Source organism: Malania oleifera, chromosome 2 (genome assembly GCF_029873635.1).
Source record: "Malania oleifera isolate guangnan ecotype guangnan chromosome 2, ASM2987363v1, whole genome shotgun sequence".
Taxonomy (NCBI): Eukaryota; Viridiplantae; Streptophyta; class Magnoliopsida; order Santalales; family Ximeniaceae; genus Malania; species Malania oleifera.
In genome coordinates this window covers 69,408,887-69,431,809 of record NC_080418.1, presented here as the reverse complement: position 1 = coordinate 69,431,809, position 22,923 = coordinate 69,408,887, and the positions used below count along the sequence as shown (strand labels likewise).

The window sequence follows — 22,923 nt, the reverse complement described above, 5'->3', positions numbered from 1 at the left end:
CGTTTAATGTTATTACCACTCATCCACCTTAAGATGGCCTTATAGCCATCTTATAAAACTTTCCTTTTAATTGTAAGAGTATTTTACGATCACACAACACACTTGACGCACTCCTCCATTTTACCTAATCTATTTTAATCCTGTGTACTACATCTTCTTCAATTTCCCCTTCCGCTTGTGTAATAGATCCAAGATATCTAAATCTATTAGTGCTATTAATCTCCTGATCATCAAGTTTAATTTTCTCTCCAGTACTACTCCTTACATTATTGGAATTACATTTCATATATTTTGTCTTATTCTTGCTTATCCCAAACCCTTTACACTCTAATGTGGCTCTCCAAAGTTCTAGGTTAGATTCTATTCCACTTCTACTACCATCAATCAACATGATATCAACTGCAGACAATATACACCTAGTGATCTCATTTTGAATATCCCTAGTAAGTTCACGAATCACTAAAGTAAAAAGATGAGGACTCAAAGTAGTGTTAGTCCCTTGGGAAACCCAAGAGGGGGGGGGGGGGTGAATTGGGTTTTTTCTAATTTTTATGACTCTTACTCTTTTTATTAAACTCTTGGTGAGTAATATTATAGTATGTATATTCTAGTGAATGCGTTGCGGAAGCTTAGATACGAATAAGTTTATGTTCACTCACAACTCACCCTATATGCTTCAATAACCCAAGATAATGTATGGAATATACACAAACACAATTGAGCAATTAATTTTATCAAATAATAAGTAATGTAAGACAGGAGTGAGAGAAATGCTCAAACTCTTTATAGTGGTTCAGTCTCCTTCATGAGCACCTACGTCCACTCTCTCGACTGAATACATGCTCTACTATCAAATTTCTTGCCTTTCAATTGGGGCAAGAGCACAATTACAAGAACTAACCTTCCACCGGGGTTAGAATACAAAACGAGCCTTTCATTGGGGCTCAAACAACACTTACAATGATGAGAAATTACAAATGATATGTGGCTTAGTATCTTTAAGTAGATTGATGCCGCAACTCAAGCTTGCAATTCAAACTCTCTCAAAGAAATGAGACTTAGAACTTGAAGAGAGCTAAAACTAATGTAAATAACTTTTATAAAAGTGCTCTCTTAAGCAAGAACAAAACAATCACTTGGACATATGGAGGAGGATGGGAGGCCACTTTTATAGCAATTTCTCTTGTTCTTCTTCCTTGGAATTGGACTCCTTTTATAGCCAAAATTGTCCACTAGACGTTGGAGAGGTTTTGGCTCCATGTGATTAAAGTTGGAGCTAAACAATCAATGATATGACAGAAAATCTGATTTTTAGGTGAGCTGATATATTTTATAAAATCACAAACGGTCATGTATATACCAAATAAAATTCTATAAAAATTCATATTGACTTGTCAATGAGTCTATTTTCCAAAGAGAAAAAGAATCATGCAAATTGGAGTAGCCGTTGAAGAGATAAAATTCAGACACTACAGATATTTTGAGCTGCTTTTATGACAGAGGTCAGAATCTGTTGGCTGATTTGTACAATTCATAACAAATTGAATGTTCATTCAAATTTAGTGTGCCATATTGTTTTGGAATCCCCATAACGTCTATTTGTGATATGAAAAAAGAAAGAAATATTTTCAAAGATTCTACAGTAAGATATGTCTAATTTATTGCAGCATAATTATTTCACTTTATGGCAGTGCAGAATGACCATATAGTTTTAATTATTAATCCTACGTTATAGCTCCAAAATGTCTACATAAAATTTTTCTGGAGAGAATGACGAGTCTAGTTTTATATGAAATAATATTATAATTTTTGGACTCACGTGGAATAAAATATAGAATTAGATTCACAAATAGTACAGAATTATAGTGACTTTTTTCTTAAGACATAGGGTGCAAAAAAGGGGGGGGGGGGGGAGCAGCTCGGTGCACAAAGCTCCTGCGTATGCAGGGTCTAGGGAAGGGGTGTACCACAATGGATCTATAGTACGCAGCCTTGCCTTGCATTTTTGCAAGAGGCTTTTTCCATGCCTTGAACCCGTGACCTACGAATATAGAATTAGATCCACAAATAATACAGAATTATAGTGTGATTTTTTTCTGAAGACATCGGGTTCACTTTTACAAAAGCACCCATTTTAGCTTTAGATATATAAGAGTCAAATTGAATGCTCTTGAAAAGATTTATGAGTCAATTTTTAAATATAAATGGCCTTCTCACATTTGAGGTTTTCAATGAAAATATATAGTCATTTTACTATATGATACTCAAGTTGGTACATTAGTTTTCTAGCTAAGTATTAACATACTTAGCCATAAATACCAAAAATGAACCTCGTATATAAACATAAAAGAAAATAACTATCACATGATAGTTCATGGAACCCAAATTCATATAACACATGCACTAATTCTTATATGTTTTGTCATTATCAAAATCAACATGAAACCTAGTGGGCTAACAAGTAGAACCTTGATATACACCTATTGTGATTGGAAAATCTCTAGAATTGTCCTCTTGTAGTCCTGATGTTAGTCGCTACTCTATCATACATATCCTTAGTGACCTCTGTATATCTATTGCATACCCCTTTCTTTTCTAAGACCCACCAAAGAATTTCCCTAGGTACTCTATCATAAACTTTCTCTTGGTCAATAAAAACCATATGAAACTCCCCTTTCTTTTTCCTAAACTTTTCCATTAAACTTATTAAAAGATAAATAACTTCTGTTGTTGATCTCCTAGGCATAAAACCAAATTGACTTTCTGAAATTCTTGTTTCTAGTTTTATTCTATGTTCAATTACCCTTTCTTATAATTTCATCATATAGCTCATAATCTTAATTCCACGATAATTATTATAGTTTTGATATCGCTTTTGTTTTTGTATAAAGGTACTAACATACTTTTCCTCTAATTTTTCAAATAAACATCTTATCTTTAGTCTTCTTATTTTTCACTTCCAAGTTCAATCTTTCATTTTGGTTTTCATTAAACAACTTATCAAAGTATCTTTGCTACCTCTCTTTTATGTCTTCTTCTCTGGTTAAGACATTATCATTCTTATCTTTTATATATTTTACATCACCTAAATCTTTGCATTTTTTTTCTCTAGCTCTAGTAAGTTTATAAATGTCTTTTTCTCGTTCTTTTGTGTCTAGTCTAGTATATAAAAGATCATAAGCTCTATGTTTAGCTTCACTAATAAATTTTTTTTTTTAATTTTTTTTTGTTTTTGTTTTTTGCATTTTTTCTCCCCTTTTTATATTTTTCAATATTTTCTGTATTTCTACATTTTTTCCATATTTTATACCAAATTCTTTCTGTCTTAACAATTTTTTGGACTTCTGAATCCCACCACGAACTTTCTTTACTACTTGAGTATCTTCCTTTGGACTCACCTAAAACCTCTTTTGCTATCCTTACCATTTTATTCCAAACAATATTTGCATCTATCTTATCCCCTATGGTCCAATTACACTCTTTGATCATTTTATCTTTGAATTTTACTATGTTGTCTCCCTTCAAGCTCCACCATTTAATCCCTTTGTGTTGAATTATGTTACACTTTTTCTTCCATTTTTTAGTAAGTATATCTAATACTAGGACTCTATGTTGTGTAGCCAAACTTTCACCTAGGATAACTTTACAATCCTTACAAAATAGACAATCCCTACTCCTAGTTAAGAACAAATATATTTGGTTTTTATTACGCCCACTCTTGAAAGTTATTAGGAGTTCTTCTCTTTTTATAAAGCAAGTATTCAGTATAACCAAATCATAAGACATAGCTATCTAACATTGTATCAATGGCCTCATTTTTATCTCCATATCCATGGACTCCATGTATCCTATCATAGCCTATATTATCCTTTCCAATGTGTCCATTCAAATTAGCTCCTATGAATGTTTTTTTAGACGTTGGTATCCCTTGTAAAATACTATTCATATCTACCCAATATTGTGTTTTAAGATTTTATTCTAAACTTATTTGGGGAGCATACGCACTAATGACGTTCACTATTTCTAGGCCTAGAGCTATCTTGATTTTAATGATTCTATCCCCTATTCTCTTAACATATACTACATTATCTTTTAGGTCTTTGTATATAATAATTCCCACTCGTTTTTATGTCTCTTTTTTCTAGTGTACCAAAGTAAATCTTGATTTTTCAATTTCCCTAGCTTTCTCTCCTACCCACTTCGTCTCTTGAAGGCAGAGTAAGTGAATTTTCCTTCTAAACATTATTTCCACTATTTTCATACTTTTGCCCGTAAGAGCCGCTGTATTCCAAGTTGCTAATCTAATCTTAGTTTCTTGTGCTAACTTATTAGACCTCTCGATTCTATATTCACCCGATCCATTCCCTTGACCAAGGTGAATTTGGTAAGTATTCATAGTAATAAGATCTGACAAAGTTTTACGCTGGTTGTTAACTACCTAACTCAACCCTGCTCCTTTATTTGGACTTGGGACCAACTATGTGTACAAAGATAATTTGTGTTACATCAGCGGAGTACATGTTTGCTTTTTTTTTTAATGCAAACTTATTTCACATAGACAATTTTCTAGATCATACCCTACAACTAGTAGAAACCACACAAACAACTCAATGCATTTAAAAAAAAAAATCTAAAGCATACAATTTTGGGTGTGAATCCAAGATTGAAATAGAAAAAAAAAAAAGTGCAATAGTACTACTTTTTGAAAAAAAATTGTATACTCCAAGATTTAAAAATGGAAAACACAAAAATGCATATATTAGGCCTACAAATCATAAAAACAAAATATCCACTGCTAACCAACTATTGAAAAAATAGTAATAGCAGTAATAAGAAAAGAAATAATAGGGGAGGAGAAGATCTCATCGGTGGCTGAAAATAAAAGGTAATGACAACCGATTGAAAATACTGCAACAAGTACCCTTTGGCATCGGAAATTTGATGCTCCTAGCGAAAAATCAATCAAAGAACATTGAAGCAAAATTGCAAGAATTCTTCAATCTAAATTCAAGATTCACATTCAAGATTGGCAATGGAGTTGAGTAGTATATGGTGCTGACATAACCACTTATTGAACTCACGCCCCTCACACATAACCTTGATCAAAGCCGGATGTTCTTTTTTAACACGATCTTGAGATAAAATGTGCAATCTTGAGTATTTTTGATTGAAATTATATTGACTCAAATTCTTTGGAAGAACTGTAATTTGGCTTTTCAAGATAGACGAAAAAACGTAAGTGCAAAAAAATCAAAGAAAATTTGAGGAGTTGATTTCTTCTCTTCCAAGAAAATAGAATTTAGGAAGTGGGAGTGTGTATGTAACTCAAGATTTTAGATTAGACAAATCGGATGACGAATAAAAGCGAAAAAGAAGAGAGAAGCTCTGCAAGATGACAAAGAAACTTATAAAAGAAACTACCTTGAAGAACACCAAGAAAACGGAGGGTGGCAAGTGGAGTCCAAGATGTCAAATTTCTTTACTACTACAACAAGCGACAGGCGAACGCAAACAAAAACTCATACAATAACTTGACGAAATGAAATATCAAGAGAAATCAAGAAATTTGAATCGGAGGAAGATGGCGGGACACTCGGCGGAGGAACCAAAAACTCGTGGAAGGGGGCAATGACATGGAAGAACTTTTGAGCTTTCTTGAGAGAGAGAGAGAGGGAGAGAGGGAGGGAGTTGTCAGCTTTTTTATTAAATGAGGTTTGAAAATTGGGCTGGGAAACGACATATCAAGAGAAATCAAGAAATTTGAATCGGAGGAAGATGGCGGAACACTTGGCGGAGGAACCAAGAACTCGTGGAAGGGGGCGATTACATGGAAAAACTTTTGAGCTTTCTTGGAGTTGTCAGTTTACTAAATGAGGTTTAAAAATTGGGCTGGGAAACGAAATATCAAGAGAAATCAAGAAATTTGAATTAGAGGAAGATGGCGGGACACTCGGCGGGGGAACCAAGAACTCGTGGAAGGGGGTGATGACATGGAAGAACTTTTGAGTTTTAGAGAGAGAGAGAGAGAGAGAGCTTTTTTATTAATGAATGAGCTTGAATGTCCTAGTTGGGCTCCCAAGCTGCTTGTGAGTAGCTTGATTAGTTTGCAACTCTACTTGGAGACAAAGTGTGGGCCAACTTTGCTTCAGCTTTCAATCCTCGTGGGTGTAGAAAGTTTTTTACAATTTTTAATTCCAAGTTTTTTTTTTCATAAATCAGTTAAATACTAGTTAATACACCAATACACATAATTCAAACATAAATGGTCAAATAAAATTTTGAAGCCAATATCTAAGTTTAATTTTTCATATAATTTCAAAAGTTTGAAAGCTATTTGTATCCTTCTTGTAATAATCTTTAGCTGCAATGAAAAAAAAGAAGATAAATTGAGCAAGAAATTTCAATTTGGGTTTTGAATCTTATTTTTGAAATTCAAGGAAATTTCATTCTATAGTTTAAATTTCGAGATGTCAATAAATTTTGAGTGTTTCATGGAAAATTTGATATATATTTTGTGAAATGGGAATTGATTGCTGTTTCGATTTCAATGGTGTGGTGGAAAGGGAAATTTTGTCTATACCATGGAAATTTAAGACCTTGGTCAGTGGTAAGAGACAATTGCACTTGAACTTTCATAATCACTTTTGATTTACTTAATTATATGCATTCACATCTTAATCATTTTTTGGGTTGATGTTTTTTACTTTATTTTTGACTTCAGGGATTTACGAGCAAGTATCGTCATCCTAGGTGGAATGCTTGGCACATACCTAAATGTCTTGGTTTGTTCTTCAATATACTACAACAACTATGTCTATTATAGTAGCTTTTTGATAATTTTGTGATATTTTGTCCATGCTGTCTATATTTATCAGAAATACAGCATGTGTGCTTTGATAAAGGTTCTTTATGCATTTACTTGTTTTTGTACCCCTACAGCATACATAGTGCTTTCTTCCTCCACTTACTCAGCCTAATTTTCTTCAAGTGCAGGCTCTTGGGCTTTTGTTTCTTCTGTTCTCCAGTTGGTTAGCCTATATCATATTTGAAGATACTCTGCAGGGAAAGACTGTATTTACTTCGTATGGTACCACATTATATGAAATGTTTGTTTTATTCACTACATCCAACAACCCAGACGTTTGGATTCCAGCATACAAGTAAGTGTAACTTTGAGTAGTACTATGCCGAAGGAAAATTTCCCTCCTTTTGATAGACTGTTTCATGGTAACAGCAGCATTCTCATCATTGCTGTTTAAGTGCCCCTATTTTTTTTGATCTTCACCTCTATTTTATGGAGATAATTTAAAAGCAAGTTTCTCTTCTAGTTTATTTATTTTTCAGGTTCTCCTATAAGGTTCACTTTCATTACATTTGGTTTGTGCACATTAATTAAATTGTTTTCCCCATCTCAAAATTCACAGCATTTCACTAATTTGTGGTCTTAAGAAATTTTTTTTTTTTTTTTTTGATTGAAGAAAAAGAATATTATTTAAAGAGAAGGAATGTACAAGACAAGAGTAAGAAATCCTCCTAAAAAGAAACATCGAACCCCACAACAAAATTCTTGCGGTGGTTTTCTCTCGCGCAAAAAGACCTTTTCATCTCTCATTTCAATATCACGCTTTGTCTTGGTGCTGGTAGATCTTGATGGCGGGGCTTTGTTCAGTTGTGGGGAAGGTGGCAGCTCTGTTTGTTCTTGCGAAGAATTGGCAATGGGATCAATGTGTAAGACTTTTATTGGCTGCTGCAACATGGTTCTTGCAGGGATTTTCATCTCTTGATGGAAGGTCAAGCAAGGGTTTTCGTAGATCATGGGTGAGTTTTGCATGGTGATTCATGCGACAAGGGCAGCAAAGTTCTTGGAATCAGGGCATGGTGGGAGAGGCAAGAGGTACTCTATCTTTGTTCCTGAAGAGTCCAAAGGCGATGGGTGGCTTCAATTTGGGGAAGAATTTTGTGCTCTGGTGATCTCTCTTCATCCTGGCGCAATTGGTGTAGGGAGTAATATGATCTCTGAGAATTGTTCATGGAGTTGGGTAGTTTCAGGAAATAGCGATGATCCTGGTGGTTCTCATGCAACTTCTAAGGGTATGCTAGAGGTGGTGTGTGTTCGTTGTTTGGGGGGGGGGGGGGGGGAGAGATGCAAGAGGAAGTCCTGTGGCTTGCTTCATTCGATCAGTCAAAGTTGCTAAGGGCAAGGATCCCAACTGGGGGTTGAGTCCAGAGGCAGCTAGGGTTTCCTGCTTGGATGAAGGATTGATGAAGATTGGATGGGTTGGGCCTGGGTCTTTGATGATACTTTAGCCATGGTCCGGCTTTTTGACAGCAATGAAGGCCTTTTAAAACACCTGATGGGCCTTTTGGTTAAGGAGGCCCAAAATCAGAATTAAGACTCTACTTTGGGCTTGATTAATGAGCCCCCATTTGGGATGTCTTAAAAAAAAGTACTTATTTGTGAAGAGTACTTAAATTAAGTACTTTTGTCAATAATTAGTGTTTGGTTTTCAGTTAAATAAATACTTATTTCAAAAAGTACTTCTCCAAGCTTCTATTTTTTTTAAGGAAAAAAAGCAGCCCAGTGGACAAAGCTTTAGCTTATGCGGGATCTAGGGAAGGGGCAGACCACAATGGCTCTAGAGTATGCAGCCTTACCTTGCATTTTTTTTTTTATAAGGAAAATATATATTTTTTAATTATTTTTCTGAAAAAAATACTCATCTGAAAAAGTTCTTATGATAAGTAATCCCAAGCTACTTTCAGATAAGTACTTTTTCAGATAAGTGACTTTTCCAGAAGAAGTACTTTCTGTACGTGGTTCCAAATGATCCAGAAAACATTCCCATTAAGCCTCAGCTGGGCCAGCTGAATGGACAGCCCCAAAACGCTATTTTTACTGTCTTTAATAACCCAGGTGAAAGTCAGGTCCCCAATCTGAATGTAGTGAATAGTCTTTCTTGTAAATCCTGTGAATATGCTGGACTTCTTCCTTCGGAGCTGAAGGCTTTATATGAGAGGAGTTGTATGGAAGTTTTGTTGGAATGGATTGTCCGAGTGTCCCCAATTGAGCATTGCCACTGGCACTGAGCTAATGAGACACCATGAGAGGAAAATGAAGATTTTTTATGAGAGGAGTTGTTGGGATCGCTATCACCATCAAAGCAATGATGATCCATCTGCATATTTTTAAGATGAAACGGTTAGGACCCCACAAACCTTTCAAGATTCCAACAAGGTTGGGAAATGGTTAGAAACTGGTGTAGACGAGACTTTTTGAGCTCATTTTACGTATTCACCCATTTATCTATGATTTAGAATCAAGTCATTCACTGATTCACCCGTTTATCTATTATTTAGAATCTTCCTACAGGGATTTATGTGGCAATGGCTTGCTTTTATTTTCTGCATGCAAATTTGGAACCCTGATATTTCCTGCACTGGCACTCAATAACCTTACTTCCATTTTGTTATTGTTTTGTATGTTTTAGGGCTTCACGCTGGTATTGCCTGTTTTTTGTTCTGTACGTGTTATTGGGTGTTTATTTTGTCACCAATCTGGTCCTTGCTGCTGTGTATGACGGCTTTAAAAGTCAGGTACAGACCATTATTTCTGTACTTTTGTGTTCTTTACTTATTCTAGGGTTGCTCATTCTTCCATTGATAAAATGCATTTGTACTTGGGCTTGTATTCTTATTAAAGAGCCTGAATTTGGATGTTTATTTTATTCTATTTTATATTTTTGATAGCTTGTTAAACAAGTTGCTGAGATGGATAGTATGAGGAAACGTATGTTGGGGAAAGCCTTCAATCTCGTAGATGAACATGTAAGTATCAGCGTCAATTTATTTGTATATTCTTCTTTTCTTATATTTTTTGCAAGATTTGCCATCAATTTTATCCACCTTGTGGAACTTGCACAAATTTATTTTCCTATCCTTGACTCCAATCTTCATCTTGGTGCTTAGCTATTGTTCATCTAGGTGTCATCTCTGTTCTAACTCAATATCTTAGTACTAAAAGGAGCTTTGCTTTTAGAGGAGAACTTCTTTGTGGATGCAAACAAAATAGTTCATCTATTACATATGTAAAGGGGATTCTCCTAGTCAGTCCACCTTTTATTTTTCTGAATTATCCTTATAAAAGTTTTAATCAAATGGAAAAACTAAAGGAAGTAAAGTAAAATGCCATGTATCCTATAGCTAATCTATAACTACTTATAGTTAATACATAAATGTCCTTAATAACTCATATTTAATTCGTAATGACCTATATGATTCATTCTTTGGGGTCTATTTTTAATATCTTAGATATTGCCCCTGATCTTTACATGGAGAACACTTGTTGTTCTATGATCAAGTGGTTGGATTGGTGCCCCTTGATGATAAGTCATTTTGATTGCAGAGACCTTTGAGGAGGAGGAGCTTATGCAGGCAGTGATTAGCATGAGTAGGGAGAAAGCTGATGGGTTTGATTTACCTTTTATTTCTTATCCTAAAAATTGATAGGATTAGGGAGATGATTGGGGGTATCGTTTCTAGTTCCCACTTGGATTTTGCTAGGGTATATATATTTTGGACGCTATCCTTGTGGCTACTTAGGTTTTGGAGGATATGAGTAAGAAGCAGAGTAATCTTTAGTCTGGACTTTAAGAAGGCATATGATGGGGTAGTTGTCATTTTCTTGGGCAGGGCCTTCTTAGATGAGGAAGGATTTTGGTTTGATAACAAGGCTATACTAGGGCTTGTCTTTCATCTGCTGCTTTTCTGTGATTGTTGATAGTGAATCTAGGACTTGGTTTTCAACCTCCAGGTGTGTGAGGCAAAGGGGCCATTATCTCTCTTTCTCTTTATTTTTGATTGCTGCTGTGTTAGTAGAATGATTGAGAGGGCCATAGATGGGGTTCTATTCAGGGTATTGCTATATGTAGGGATGAAGTGATCATGCCTCATTTGCATTTTGCTAATGATACTATTCTAATCTTGTGCAAAGTAATTTTTTTTGTAATATTCTTACCATTTTATAGATTTTTGAATTAGCTTCAATGTTTAAGATTAATTTCGGTAAATGTGGTTTAGGTCTAGTTGCAACCTGTAATGCCCCTATTTTTGACTCGTGATCGGCCATGATTCCATCTAAAATCCGATGGAGGCACTAGACCTAGGCAAGAATTGTTGTACAAAACCGTCATTTGAAAATAAGTTAGAAACCAATTAAGAGTAAATATTTGTTGAAAACACAAGATGCACACATATAGTTCTTAAAGCAACTAAAACCATTTTACTTTCAATGACAATCTATTTACATTGGGCTGTACTTTACATGCCATATTTTTCATACTTCTTAGTCTGCATACATAACCGCCAACCAAAATACATGCTTAGTATCTCTATCATCTTCCTGACAACCTATAAATTTATAATACATGTCAAAAAATGGCAGTTTCTTGGAAACTTAACAAGTAGGGCTCTCCTTCAGTTTGAACATGAAATTATAAAAAAGCACGGTGAGCAACTACGAGTTCAGTAGACATTCTTAATTTCTCTTATTCAATCAAGGATTTCAATACTTTAACATTTGATTTCTAATATGCATGCTTAATTATAAGGTGCATGAACACACTCTTTATTTTAAGAAATTTGTTCATCTAAAATTACCCTCACAAAACATCCAAATAGCTTGAATTTACTCATTTTTTTTCAACAGAGCAGCCCTGTCCCAGCTAAGTGCACATATAATCTCAAACAAGTGCCAAATTCCAGGTAGGCCAACCACCGCTTAATGCGGAAATACCAACAAGTGCCAAATTCCAACTTGGCCAACCACCGCACCCTCTGAAGGTTTGGGGCCTTTCACCCAAGGGAGGCACAATCCCTACCTGCTCAAATTCCACAAAATCACAGCCACAAATCATACACAAAATGCCAACTGTTTTACATAATAGCAGTTCAATAGATACACAAACACACCCTGTGTCATAATCATCCGTATGAGATGAAAATCTATCACATGAAAATTTCCCAAATAAACAAAATATGCAGCTATGGTAACCATAGGGAACGTATATGCAGGTATATCGAGTAATTAGAAATAGTGATTCAATTCCATGAGATACTACCTCTATTGCCTTTGAATACTGGAAATTCCGAGGTGAATAAATGAAATGGAAGAACACCTATCTTGATTACAGCTTCTTCAAACTCAGATTAAGTTTCCCTCTTGAGTATCCTGAATTTTTTTCTGATTTTATCTGTATTTCCATGATTTCCTGCAGGGTTTTCTATCTTTTCCTGTCTCTCTCTCTCTCTCTCTCTCTCTCTCTCTTTCTCTCTCTCTAGAACTAGGGTTTACAGTGAGAGTTTGTGATATTTTATGTGTTGTGGCTGCTCCGCAGGGCAGGAATGGTCAAGGTAGCAGCTACTTGCGCTAGCTTCCTGCCAAGTGTCTCCTTCTAGGCTAGAAACATGGCAGGACTGCAGCAGCTGATGGCGACAAGTATTCTGCAGTGCTGCCATCTGTGCGCAAGGTGTCGTCTGCTGGTTTGCAAAGCTGCCAGTTGGCTACTGCTGGTTTGTAGTGCTGCCAGGTGCCACACCTTGTTTCAGCATGTCCCATTTTTTTTTTTTTTCCCACTTTCTTTGCCTCCAACTCTTATGTTGTTTATGTTTCAGCATATCTCTCATAATTTCCTTCATTTAAGCCCCTCGTACCACTAATAAGTCAAATGGAATTTCCAATATCAATTAACACAACTTAATGAATAACAGGGCTAGTATGAATTTGTTAGCAAAATCTTGCCTATTTTTCAAAATAATTTAAATTTACCGTGGCGTAAAGAGTATGGTTCTTACAATTATTCCCCTACAAGAAATTTCACTATTGAAATTTCATCTGACCTTCGGCTGCAAACAAATGAGGATATCTTTCAGTCATTGTTGATTTCTGATTCCTTGGCTGCTTCTTTGTTGCCATGGTGTTGCCATAATACCTTGACCAAAGGAATAACCTTTTCCTTAAGACTCTTTCCTTATTTTCAAGAATTTGGATAGGATTTTCTTCATAATTGACATCCTCCCCCTATGGAATCTTTGGACCATTCAAGAACAAGACTCAGATTTAGTTCATACTTTCAAAGCATTGAGACATGGAAAACATCATGAATATGAGCTAATTTATACGGCAACATCAATTTATAGGCTACTTCTCCAACTTGTTTGACAATTTGAAATGGCCCAACATAATGAGGTTGTAGTTCATCCTTCTTCCCAAATCTAAAATCCCTTTTTCGAGGTTACACCCTTAGGAATACAAAATCTCCAACTTCAAATTCCATGGCCTCCTTTTATCAGTTTAACTCTTTTGTCACTTTTGTGCTGCGAGGAGATGATTTCCTTCTTACTTAATCTTCTTAGCAGTTTCTTGGATTAAAATTGGACCAAGCATTTGATTTTTTTCTATCTCTGCCCAAATGACTGGTGATCTACAAGGTCTCCTATATTGAGCTTCATAAGGTGCCATATTTTACTTGATTGGAAACTATTGTTGTAGGCAAATTGTACTAAAGATAGATGCTTATTCCATCTCCCTTTGAAGTCTAGAATGCAAGCCCTTTACATATCATCAAAGTTTTGAATTACCCTTTCGGATTGGCCATCTGTTTCAGGATGATTGGCAGTGCTGAATTTTAATTGTGTGCCTATATTTTTTGGGAAATTTTGCCAAAATTGAGCGGTAAATCTTGGATCTCTATCTGAGATGATAGATAAGGGAATCCCATGTAGCCATACCATTTCTTTTATGTACAAACGACATTGCCTTCCAAGTGAATCTGAAATTGTATGGGTAAACGGGAGCTAATTTTGTCAATCTATCCACAATAACCCACACAGTATCATGACCTAGTGTAGTCCTTGGTGACCCTGAAACAAAATTCATTGTTACCTCATCCTGTTTCCATTGTGCTACTGATTATGGCTGTAATAAACCTGTAAGCTTTTGAAACTTAGCTTTCACTTGTTGACAAGTTAGATATTTTGTCACCAATTCTCTCTCTTCCTTCTTCATACCTATCCACTAGAATTGCCTTTTCAAATTTCTATACATCTTAGTGCTGCTGTGATGGATAATGTATTTAGAACAATGTGCTTCCCACAAGACCACTTCTTTCAACTTATGTGGAATGCAAAGCCTACTTAAACAACGAAGTCCTCCATCATAATATTTTTTCAACCCTTTAGAGTGTGTACCCTCTTCTATACTTTTCAATATTTTTTGAAACTAAGGGTCCTGCTTTTGTCCTTTGATAATTCACACCAATAAAGTTGGTTGTGGCCTTATGTTAGTGGAGTTCAAAGTCATAATCTTCCAAATACTCCACCCACCGCATTTGCCTCAAGTTCAATTCCTTTTGAGTAAAGAGGTATTTAAGGCTTTTATGGTTTGAAGATACTTAAAAGTTGTTTCCATACAAGTATAAATGCCATAATTTTAATGCAAACACAGCTAATTCTAAGTCATGGGTTGGATAATTGTGTTCATGTGGCTTTGATTGTCGTGATCCATACACAACTACCTTTTTCTTTTGCATCAACACACATCCCAATGCATTAAAGGAAGCATCTGTATATACTAAATTGGAATCCTCATTATTTGGAAGAGTTACTATTGGAGCTGTTGTCAATTGGTGTTTTAATTCTTGAAATGTTCTTTCACATTCTTCTCTTCCCACAAATTTCTTTTCTTTCTTTGTCAACTTAGTCAATGGCATAGCTATTCTAGAAAAATTCTGCACAAGCCTGTTATAATACCCTGCTAAACCCAGGAAACTACAAATTTTGGCCACATTTGTAGGGGTTTCCCAACTCAATACAACCTCAACTTTAGAAGGATCAATTGATAATCCATATTTGGTTGTGACATGACCCAAAAATTTCACAGTAATTGTTCATAACTCACATTTCTCCCGTTTAGCGTATGACTGATGCTCCCGTAATGTTTATAAAGCTACTCACAAATGTCATTCATGCTCTTCTTATGTCTTTGAATATATCAAAATATCATCCATAGAAACTATAATAAATTGATTCAAGTGTGGTTGAAAAAATCGATTCATCATATCCATGAACATGGTAGGTGCACTAGTAACGCCAACAATGGTAACACAAGAAACTCATAATGACCATAAATTGATTCTCTTTGGCATAGGGTATCAAAAGTAGTTTTGATCGGTAGGATAATGGGCAAGATGTCAATATCATAGCTAGGTTTTCAAATTACGCCCATGGAAATTCATTTCAGAGTGTTTCTTCTTTTTATTTCCTTTTGTTTTTTTTTTTCACTTGTAACAAATACAAAATGGGAGATGGATGTGGGGTTTGTTTTCGGAACAAACTTTAGCTTCAGAAAATATGCTTTTTCAGCCTCTTTTCCTTCTATCTTTTATGTTTCTTTATGTCTTCATTTCTCAATATGGTTAGTTTTGTTGTTTCTTGATATTTTCAGGTTCATCGTTACTTAATAATAATGTGGTGGGGGAAAATTTCTTCACTCCTAGGTTTGTCAGATTCTTTTTGATATTCTCATTGTGAGAAAGTTTGGATATTTTATGAGCCTTGAGCCATGTCTCTCTTGCTCATTTATCCCAAAAAAAAAAAAAGTCTCTCTCACTCTTGCTCTATTGCTCTCATTTTGTTATTTTCTCTTTCATTCTTGTGGATCTGATCAAAGTTAGGCATGGAGAAGAATCTCCTCAAGGCCGTGTTGCTCAAAAGTGTCTAATTGTTCATTCAACGACTCAATATAGAAGATGAAGTTATGATGCAAACTAAAATATTTTTAGTTGAATGATAGTAATTTTGTGTTTTGAAAATCATAAAAATAACTCATTAAGTCAAAAAGTGTGTTGTAGGGTTAAAAGTAAACTCAAGATCAGGAAAAGCCATATAGTAGGTATTAATTTGGGAGATTCTAGATCTTTTGAGTTGGCTTCTTTAGTGGGGTATGCTACCCTAGATACACCTATGACGTACTTGGGGGTTCATTTAGGTGGTAATCCTAAGTCTCAAAGATTTTGGGCTCTTGTGGTAAAAAAAGGAGTCAAGATCTGGATGGGTGGAAGGGTGTTTTTTTTTTTTTTTTTTTTTTTATATATATATTATTATTTAGGTTATTGGGTCATTCGTATACCATCTTGTTTTTCTAGTACAAGAACAACAACGAGCCTTAATTCCCACTAGATGGGGTCGGCTACATGAATGTTTTTCTACCAATTCATTCGATCAAGAGCATTTTCCTCTATTGGATTAAGGGCTGTTAAATCCTTCCTCACTACCTCATTACAAGTTTTTTTGGCCTACCCCTACCCCTTTTCATGCCAGAAGCAATAATTGACTCACTCCTTCTCACAAGTGCTCTACTAGGTCTGCGTTTCAAATGCCCAAACCATCTAAGCCACCACTCCCTTATCTTGTTTCCTTCTTGTCTTTTTGGTATACCTTATTATTCTTTAATCCATTTTTGGTGCCTAAAAACATTGCCGTGATGAATAAATGGTTATGGAGGTTTCCTTCATAGTAAAACTTACTTTGGTATGAAGCAGTTGAAAGTAAATTTTGCTTACAATAAAATGAGTGGGATACCAATGTGGATTTTAGATATTCTTTTGAGAGTCCTTGAAGATGTATATGATAACTTTATCCATGTTTTGCTTCTAATACCAAATTTGGGGTGTGTAATAAGATGCCCATTCATTTATGTGAAGACCTTGGGTGGGTGGTTGGGCTCTTTTCACGTTGTTTCCTCATCTTATCATCTTTCTTTGTGACATAATGGGGTTGTTTCATGGTTTTTGCTTTCTAATGGGGAGAATATTTTTGTGGGATTTTCATTTCTGTAGATATTTGAATGATGGAGAGGTGAAGGAGCTTGCACCTTTTTTGTGTTGGGGAGCATCTGTTTTTTTCTATCATAGAATTTGGAAGGCCAAAGTTGGCTCTAAAATTAAGGCTTTCTTTTGGTTGGTTCTTAATAGTGTTGACATTAGCAAACTGTTGCAGAGTAGGAGGCCTTTTTAGGCATTATCTCCTGATGTGTGTGTTCTTTCCTTTGATAGTTCTGAACCTGCTTTTCTTGTTGATGCATTGTTCTTTCTCTTGGAGGATATGGAACAAGCTTTTTGGTTTTATTGAGGAACTGGGTTTGTCTGGAGTTGGGGAAACATTTGCTGGCTTTTTCTTTTTTGGGATTTGGAAGGAGCAAGAGAGGTCTGCTCTATGTGTATGTGGTTTGTGTGCTCTGTTGTGTGGGATTTGGATGATGGGGAACAATCACATTTTTAAGGCGAAGAAGACTTCTTGGGTTTTGGTTTGTTATAAGATTCAATAATTGGCTTCTTTATGGGCTGTTGCTGCTTGTTTCACAGGAATGTGTTTTGTAGAAGTTCAGCATGATTGGAGAATTCCTAATTTTATGGTTATTCTTTCTCTATTAATGTACTTTCTTTTATTGATTTAGAAAAATCTTCTACCTTAATGATTTTTCTTTTGGTTAAAAAACATAGAAAAAATGTTTTACATTATAAAAATAAAAAATAAGGAAGTAAAGAAATAATTATTTTATCAACAATTAAATAAAAAACATATTACACATGATTTCTTTTCTGATTCGTGTTAATAAATGTGTTGAAAAACCTCTTGATTTGGTTCATTTTGATGTGTCGACCCTTTGGAGGAGTGTACGAGGCTTATGGACTATCCTTGCTGAATGTGGTGGTGCAGCTCTTCACTCTAGTGCATCTCTTGTACAGTGGCACTCTTGCCTTATGCCTTGTGTTGCTAACATTTTGATTTGGTTCATTTGTTGTGTGAGGCCTGTAAGATAAGAAATACATTTGGTTAGTTGTGCTTTGTTTTATTTGTTGATCACTATTTAATTTGCACGCTATCATTCTCAAATGTGCTCGATTTTCCTTTTATTATCAAATATTCCATAAAGATATCTATGCAGTTTGAGCATGCTCAAAAAGCTTTTGGTGATTTTTGTTTGGTTACAAAACTTTGTTCTCATATGTTGTAAGCAATGTACTTTTTGTGCATCAACAGAATGTCATGTTTCTTAATAAAGAGCAATGTATTTGCTTGTTTGAAGAACTGAACAAATACAGGTATTCCTCAAATATCTACCTTTTTAATTTTCCATGAATTTTTTTTTTTTTTTTCTTTTTAAGTTTTTTATTAGGCCCTATTGAAAAATGGATGAGGGTATGGACTACATCATGCAAAGAAGGTTGGTCATTTGACTGTGAGTGGGTCTAGGCCAAAGCTATATGTAAATATTCTGCGAAATTTGTTATTATCTTTGGACAAACTATCTCCTTGTCCACTTATATATCCTTTTAGATTTACTCTTAGAATGCTAGTTGTTTTTAGTTCCTTTTTCTCTTTATATTTACAAATGTTCTAATCTATTGATTTGAGCCATGAAATTGATTGGAAATTATTTGTATATTCTCATAACCCAAACTTTTAGTAAAAAGGTTACAGAAATTGATGACCACACTCTTCAACAAAACTGTAGAATGAAGCAGAAAAAAGTTAAACATCACAAAAGTTTACTAGTAGCCTGCTAAACTCAATCACCCAACAGATAAATACCCCACTAAGAAACAAATGCATCAATGAGAGTAAAAAGTGGCCTTGTTAGTTTGCATTGTTATAGTGAATAGAATGTTATAATTATTCGATCTGCACTTTGTATTAAACAATTATATTCTTAGTGAAAACTATAGTTGTTAAAACTGACCCCTCTCTCTCTCTCTCTCTCTCAATATATATATATATATATATTTATATTGTTTTTGATTTTCATCATCTTGCCTCTTAACCTTGTAAGTCGTGTTGTTTTTCTAAATATTAATAACAATTTAATACTTATGTAAAGAAGTTGCTACCATGGTTCTACTTTTATTTGCATGGACTTGTATTCTATTTGTCTAATTGAAGTTCTTCATTCTAAGATGAATTTATGGATTGTGTTTTTGCCTTGTGACACAGTCTTGTGAGTTTTAAGTATGGCTCTTCTTTGTGTTTTATTTAGGACTTTGCCAAAAATACCCAGAGAAGAATTTGAGCTTATATTTGACGAGCTGGATGATAGTCATGACTTCAAGGTATTCTTATTTTTAACCCCGTAAATCTTTGTGGTAAAATTGATTCTTGTGATTATTAAAGTTCTTTTCTATGAATGAGAAGTTCCATCATTTCTCTGTCATTTTTATATTGCACTTTTCCTCGTCATTCTATGCTGAACATATCTTTTAACTGTGCTACTTTTTTCTCCAACACATGTTTTTATGTTCTATATGTAGCTCAATGTTCTGGTGCACATGTATATTTAATTAATTCTAGGAAACTGACAAGCTTATGATGGATATTGTCGCTATGTTTGCGATAGCTGAGGTGTTCAATGCGAAATGGGTAGGAAATGTAAAATGGAGTCGTCACCCTACTTCATTTAAGGAAAAATAGAAACAAAACCTTTTTATTTTTATTTTTAATATTGTTAAACTGTCTGAACTAGAAAAACAGGTTTTGGAGTCGTTTGTGCACAATGAAACAATTAATAATTAGCACCCCTATTGTCAGTTGTTTTAGATGAACAGTTACTACTAAATTATATGTTTGTTTACCTGATTGTAGATGCTTGGTTCAATTTCGTTGCAACATTTTCAATAAAATAGAATGATAACTGAATAAAAAGTAAAGAATATGTCCTTGGTTTTAGATGGTACGTCTAGAAAAAAAAATGAGCCCAAGCCAAACCCTTGCAGGTGATCGAGGCCATTACTATTAGATATTACCTAACTCACCTCCAAGAGGGAGGTCCTCATTTCCCCCAACTATCCAGTATATGAAAAAAATGAGTACCCTCTCAACCTTAAGTTAGTAAGAGTGAGCCCTATCTAGGGGTAAGGTACCTTCTATCCTGGGTGGAGTTGAAACTTGAAAGTATTGCTTTATGCAGTTTATGATTGGATATAATTAAAGAAAGAAAATGTTGTGAATATGAATACATTCTTGCCACCTTTGGTCCCACTGGTTGAAAATCAATGTCCCCTCAACTATCCAACATATGGGGAAATAAGCTGCTTTGAGCATTCCTAGGGAAGGTGGATTGGGACCCTATCCAAGGGAGTCATCTAACGATCCCATCGTTATCTGAATGGGGAGAATGAACCTTGAAGAAACATCAAAAAGAAAATTCATGTAATGAAGCACATAAACTTAACATATTGTCTTTAATTTATTACTATTTTTCCTTAGATATAGGGACTTTCCTCCCCTTGACTATGTGTACAGGAATAAGGGTTGTCTCATCATGCCTAGGGAGACATGGATTTGGGCTTTATGGATGGTATCCCTGTCATCGACTAGGTAGAGAGAACTTTTAAATGAATTTATAAGTAACAAGTAAATGAATAAATAAATCGATTTGTATGATTTTTTTATATGAACGATATTGAAAATATAGTATTACTAATTGACATTTTTCTGACCCACTGGTTTTTCACTCCCCTAGACAATCCTGTATGTGGAGGTGAGATGTTACCCATTCTAGTGTAGGGAGAGAAATGAGGACTCTATCCACAGGCTTTTAGACTGTTCATCATAAAATAAAACCGAGTATTAATTTTTTAAAAGGAAAGTCAGCATTGGAAGCAACATTTAAGCAAAGTAGTGTTGTTGTAGACTTGTAGTACATAGATTTGAAATAAATACTATCCTGCAGCTATGTTATCTAGGTTCTGTTGTTTCCCTTCTCATTTATCCTGTGTGTGAAGAGAGATTATTTCCTATAGCCTAGGAAGTTAAATGAAGATCCTATTAAGGGACTTTTAAAATGTCCCATCATAGCCCAAACCGGATGTCAAGGGTCTCTAAACTTGCATTCCTTAAAAACTAAAGTAAATACACTGAATGTAATAATAATTTGGGAATGGCTTCTCTTTGGTGTGTCGGTAATGGGAACTTTAGGGGGGACGTGTTTTTTGGATATTCAGCATGATTAGTTTTCCTTGTTGAATTGATAGGGGTGCACAGGAAGTTGGACTAAAACTAGGGAGGGTGACAGGAGTTTAAAATTGAAGAACGAGAAAGAATGATTGTGGAGAAGGAAGATGGGATTATTTTAATGAAGGATTTTGAACACTTCAAAATATGGCTGGTTCAAAGGGAACTCTGGGGAGGCAAAAGAAGAACTAAAACTAAGCAAAGAGAATGATGGATGATGTTGAAGCGGAGTGCGTGGATTGGAGGTTGTCTTGTGTCAATGAATGTGGCATGGCGATTGGCGACTGATAGGAAGGAGAGAGACGATGAGCATAGGGGACTGAGGGAGATTATATTGTATTTTTATTTGTTTTTGGGAGGGGGGGGGGGGGGCTCAAATCAAGCTAATTAACCGTATTATGTTGTACTAATATTTAGGAACTAAAATTAAAGAAAATTTGAAATGCACTCCTAGGACATCCATTACAAAAAAATTCCCATATAATATGATCTTATAATTAAGTAAACCATACTCTTTGGTCTTTTAGGACATCAACAAACCATTGGCTCTAGTATTTGGAATCTGCATGCAAACAGGCCTGAATCAGTCTATCGAATTTTTTGCTAACTGTCCTCCATTTCTCACCATCTAGCAGTGACTTTGATGCAAATCTGTGTAGAAATATTAGAAAAATTCAGAAATAAAGACTGAGATTTCAGAATAGTGTTTTAGCAATCTGCTTTGACTCAGGTAACTACTAAATATGTAGAATAATAAAGAGATTACTGCTCTGAATTCCAGTTCAGCAAATAAGACAATTTCTAGGCACAACACTAATGCAATCCTCAAATCAGCACCTGTTTTGGCAATGTTTCAGAATGGTAACAGTGGCTTTCTGCTACCCTTTCATCCCTTTAGCAGCGATGGAGGGATTGATAGGCACCATGGGATCGAATCCTTAAAACCTTAACCTCCAAATCTTCACAACCCTAGCTGGTCTGGAGCTGAGCTCTGGAGATAAATCTTGTCAAAGACAAATGCCAAAAACCTCCTGGAAAATTGGTTGAAGACAACAAAAATTACGTTTCAGCCACTAAACTTTGTTTCTTATCCCTGCCAAAAGGACCTCCTAAACCTCCCCCATGCAATTCAGATATCAAGTATTCCCTTAATGAACCTTGGGAAAAATGCATAGCTTAACACCCTTGAACACATATCCATATTTCACTACAAATTCTGCACACAAATCACAATCTGTAGCTACAAATTTCTCAAAAATTTCAAAAAAAGAAGGGTTTGTTTGTATTGTTCCTTCATCAGCTCCAACCCAACAACACTAATAGACATAGTTTTTGGCAATAAGCCCTTCTACTCTTTGCATCTGCCTCCTTATTTTGTAAACCAGCCTTATCTCTCAATGTGAAGTGTACTACTGCAAGAATGCCACCCATTTTGCATGCTTCTGACTTAGCTTTTTGGAAATTGAGATATCTCAAGTCCTCATGGCCAGAATTCAAAATAAATTCCCTCTGAATAAGGTAATGCTGCCAGAATTTCAATGCTTGAACAAAAGCATAAAATTCTAGGTCATAAGTAGAGTAGTCTTGCTGAGCCTTGTTGAGTTTCTTGTTGAAATAAGATGGGTCTTCTTTTGTGATGCAAAAAACCCCATTTCTAAGCTTTGATGCATCACAATCAACTTCAAAGAGCTTATCAAAGTCTGGTAAGGATAAAATTGGTGCTTGGGTCATCATCATCTTTATCTCCTCAATGCTCTCTTCAGACTCCAAAGTTCAATTGAACTTCCATCCCTCGAGACATTTGGTGATAGGAGCAACAATAGTACTGAAATTCCTTATAAATCTCCTATAAAATGTGGC

General features: G+C 35.2%; 1 protein-coding gene across 5 annotated transcripts in view; it reads left to right on the top strand.

The window, feature by feature from the left end:
* The window catches only part of LOC131148635 (two pore calcium channel protein 1A), a 134,602-nt gene that overhangs the window by 30,692 nt on the left and 80,987 nt on the right, over positions 1–22,923 (top strand). For all 5 annotated transcript variants that reach the window (XR_009135022.1, XR_009135023.1, XM_058098478.1 and 2 more), the window contains exons 6-11: positions 6,722–6,782; positions 6,994–7,160; positions 9,489–9,594; positions 9,748–9,825; positions 18,097–18,158; positions 19,091–19,163. Coding sequence is in view for 3 of the 5 variants with exons in the window: in XM_058098478.1 (XP_057954461.1) it covers positions 6,722–6,782; positions 6,994–7,160; positions 9,489–9,594; positions 9,748–9,825; positions 18,097–18,158; positions 19,091–19,163 (547 nt within the window). In the remaining 2 variants the exon portion in view is untranslated. The remainder of the gene's footprint in view (positions 1–6,721; positions 6,783–6,993; positions 7,161–9,488; positions 9,595–9,747; positions 9,826–18,096; positions 18,159–19,090; positions 19,164–22,923) is intronic.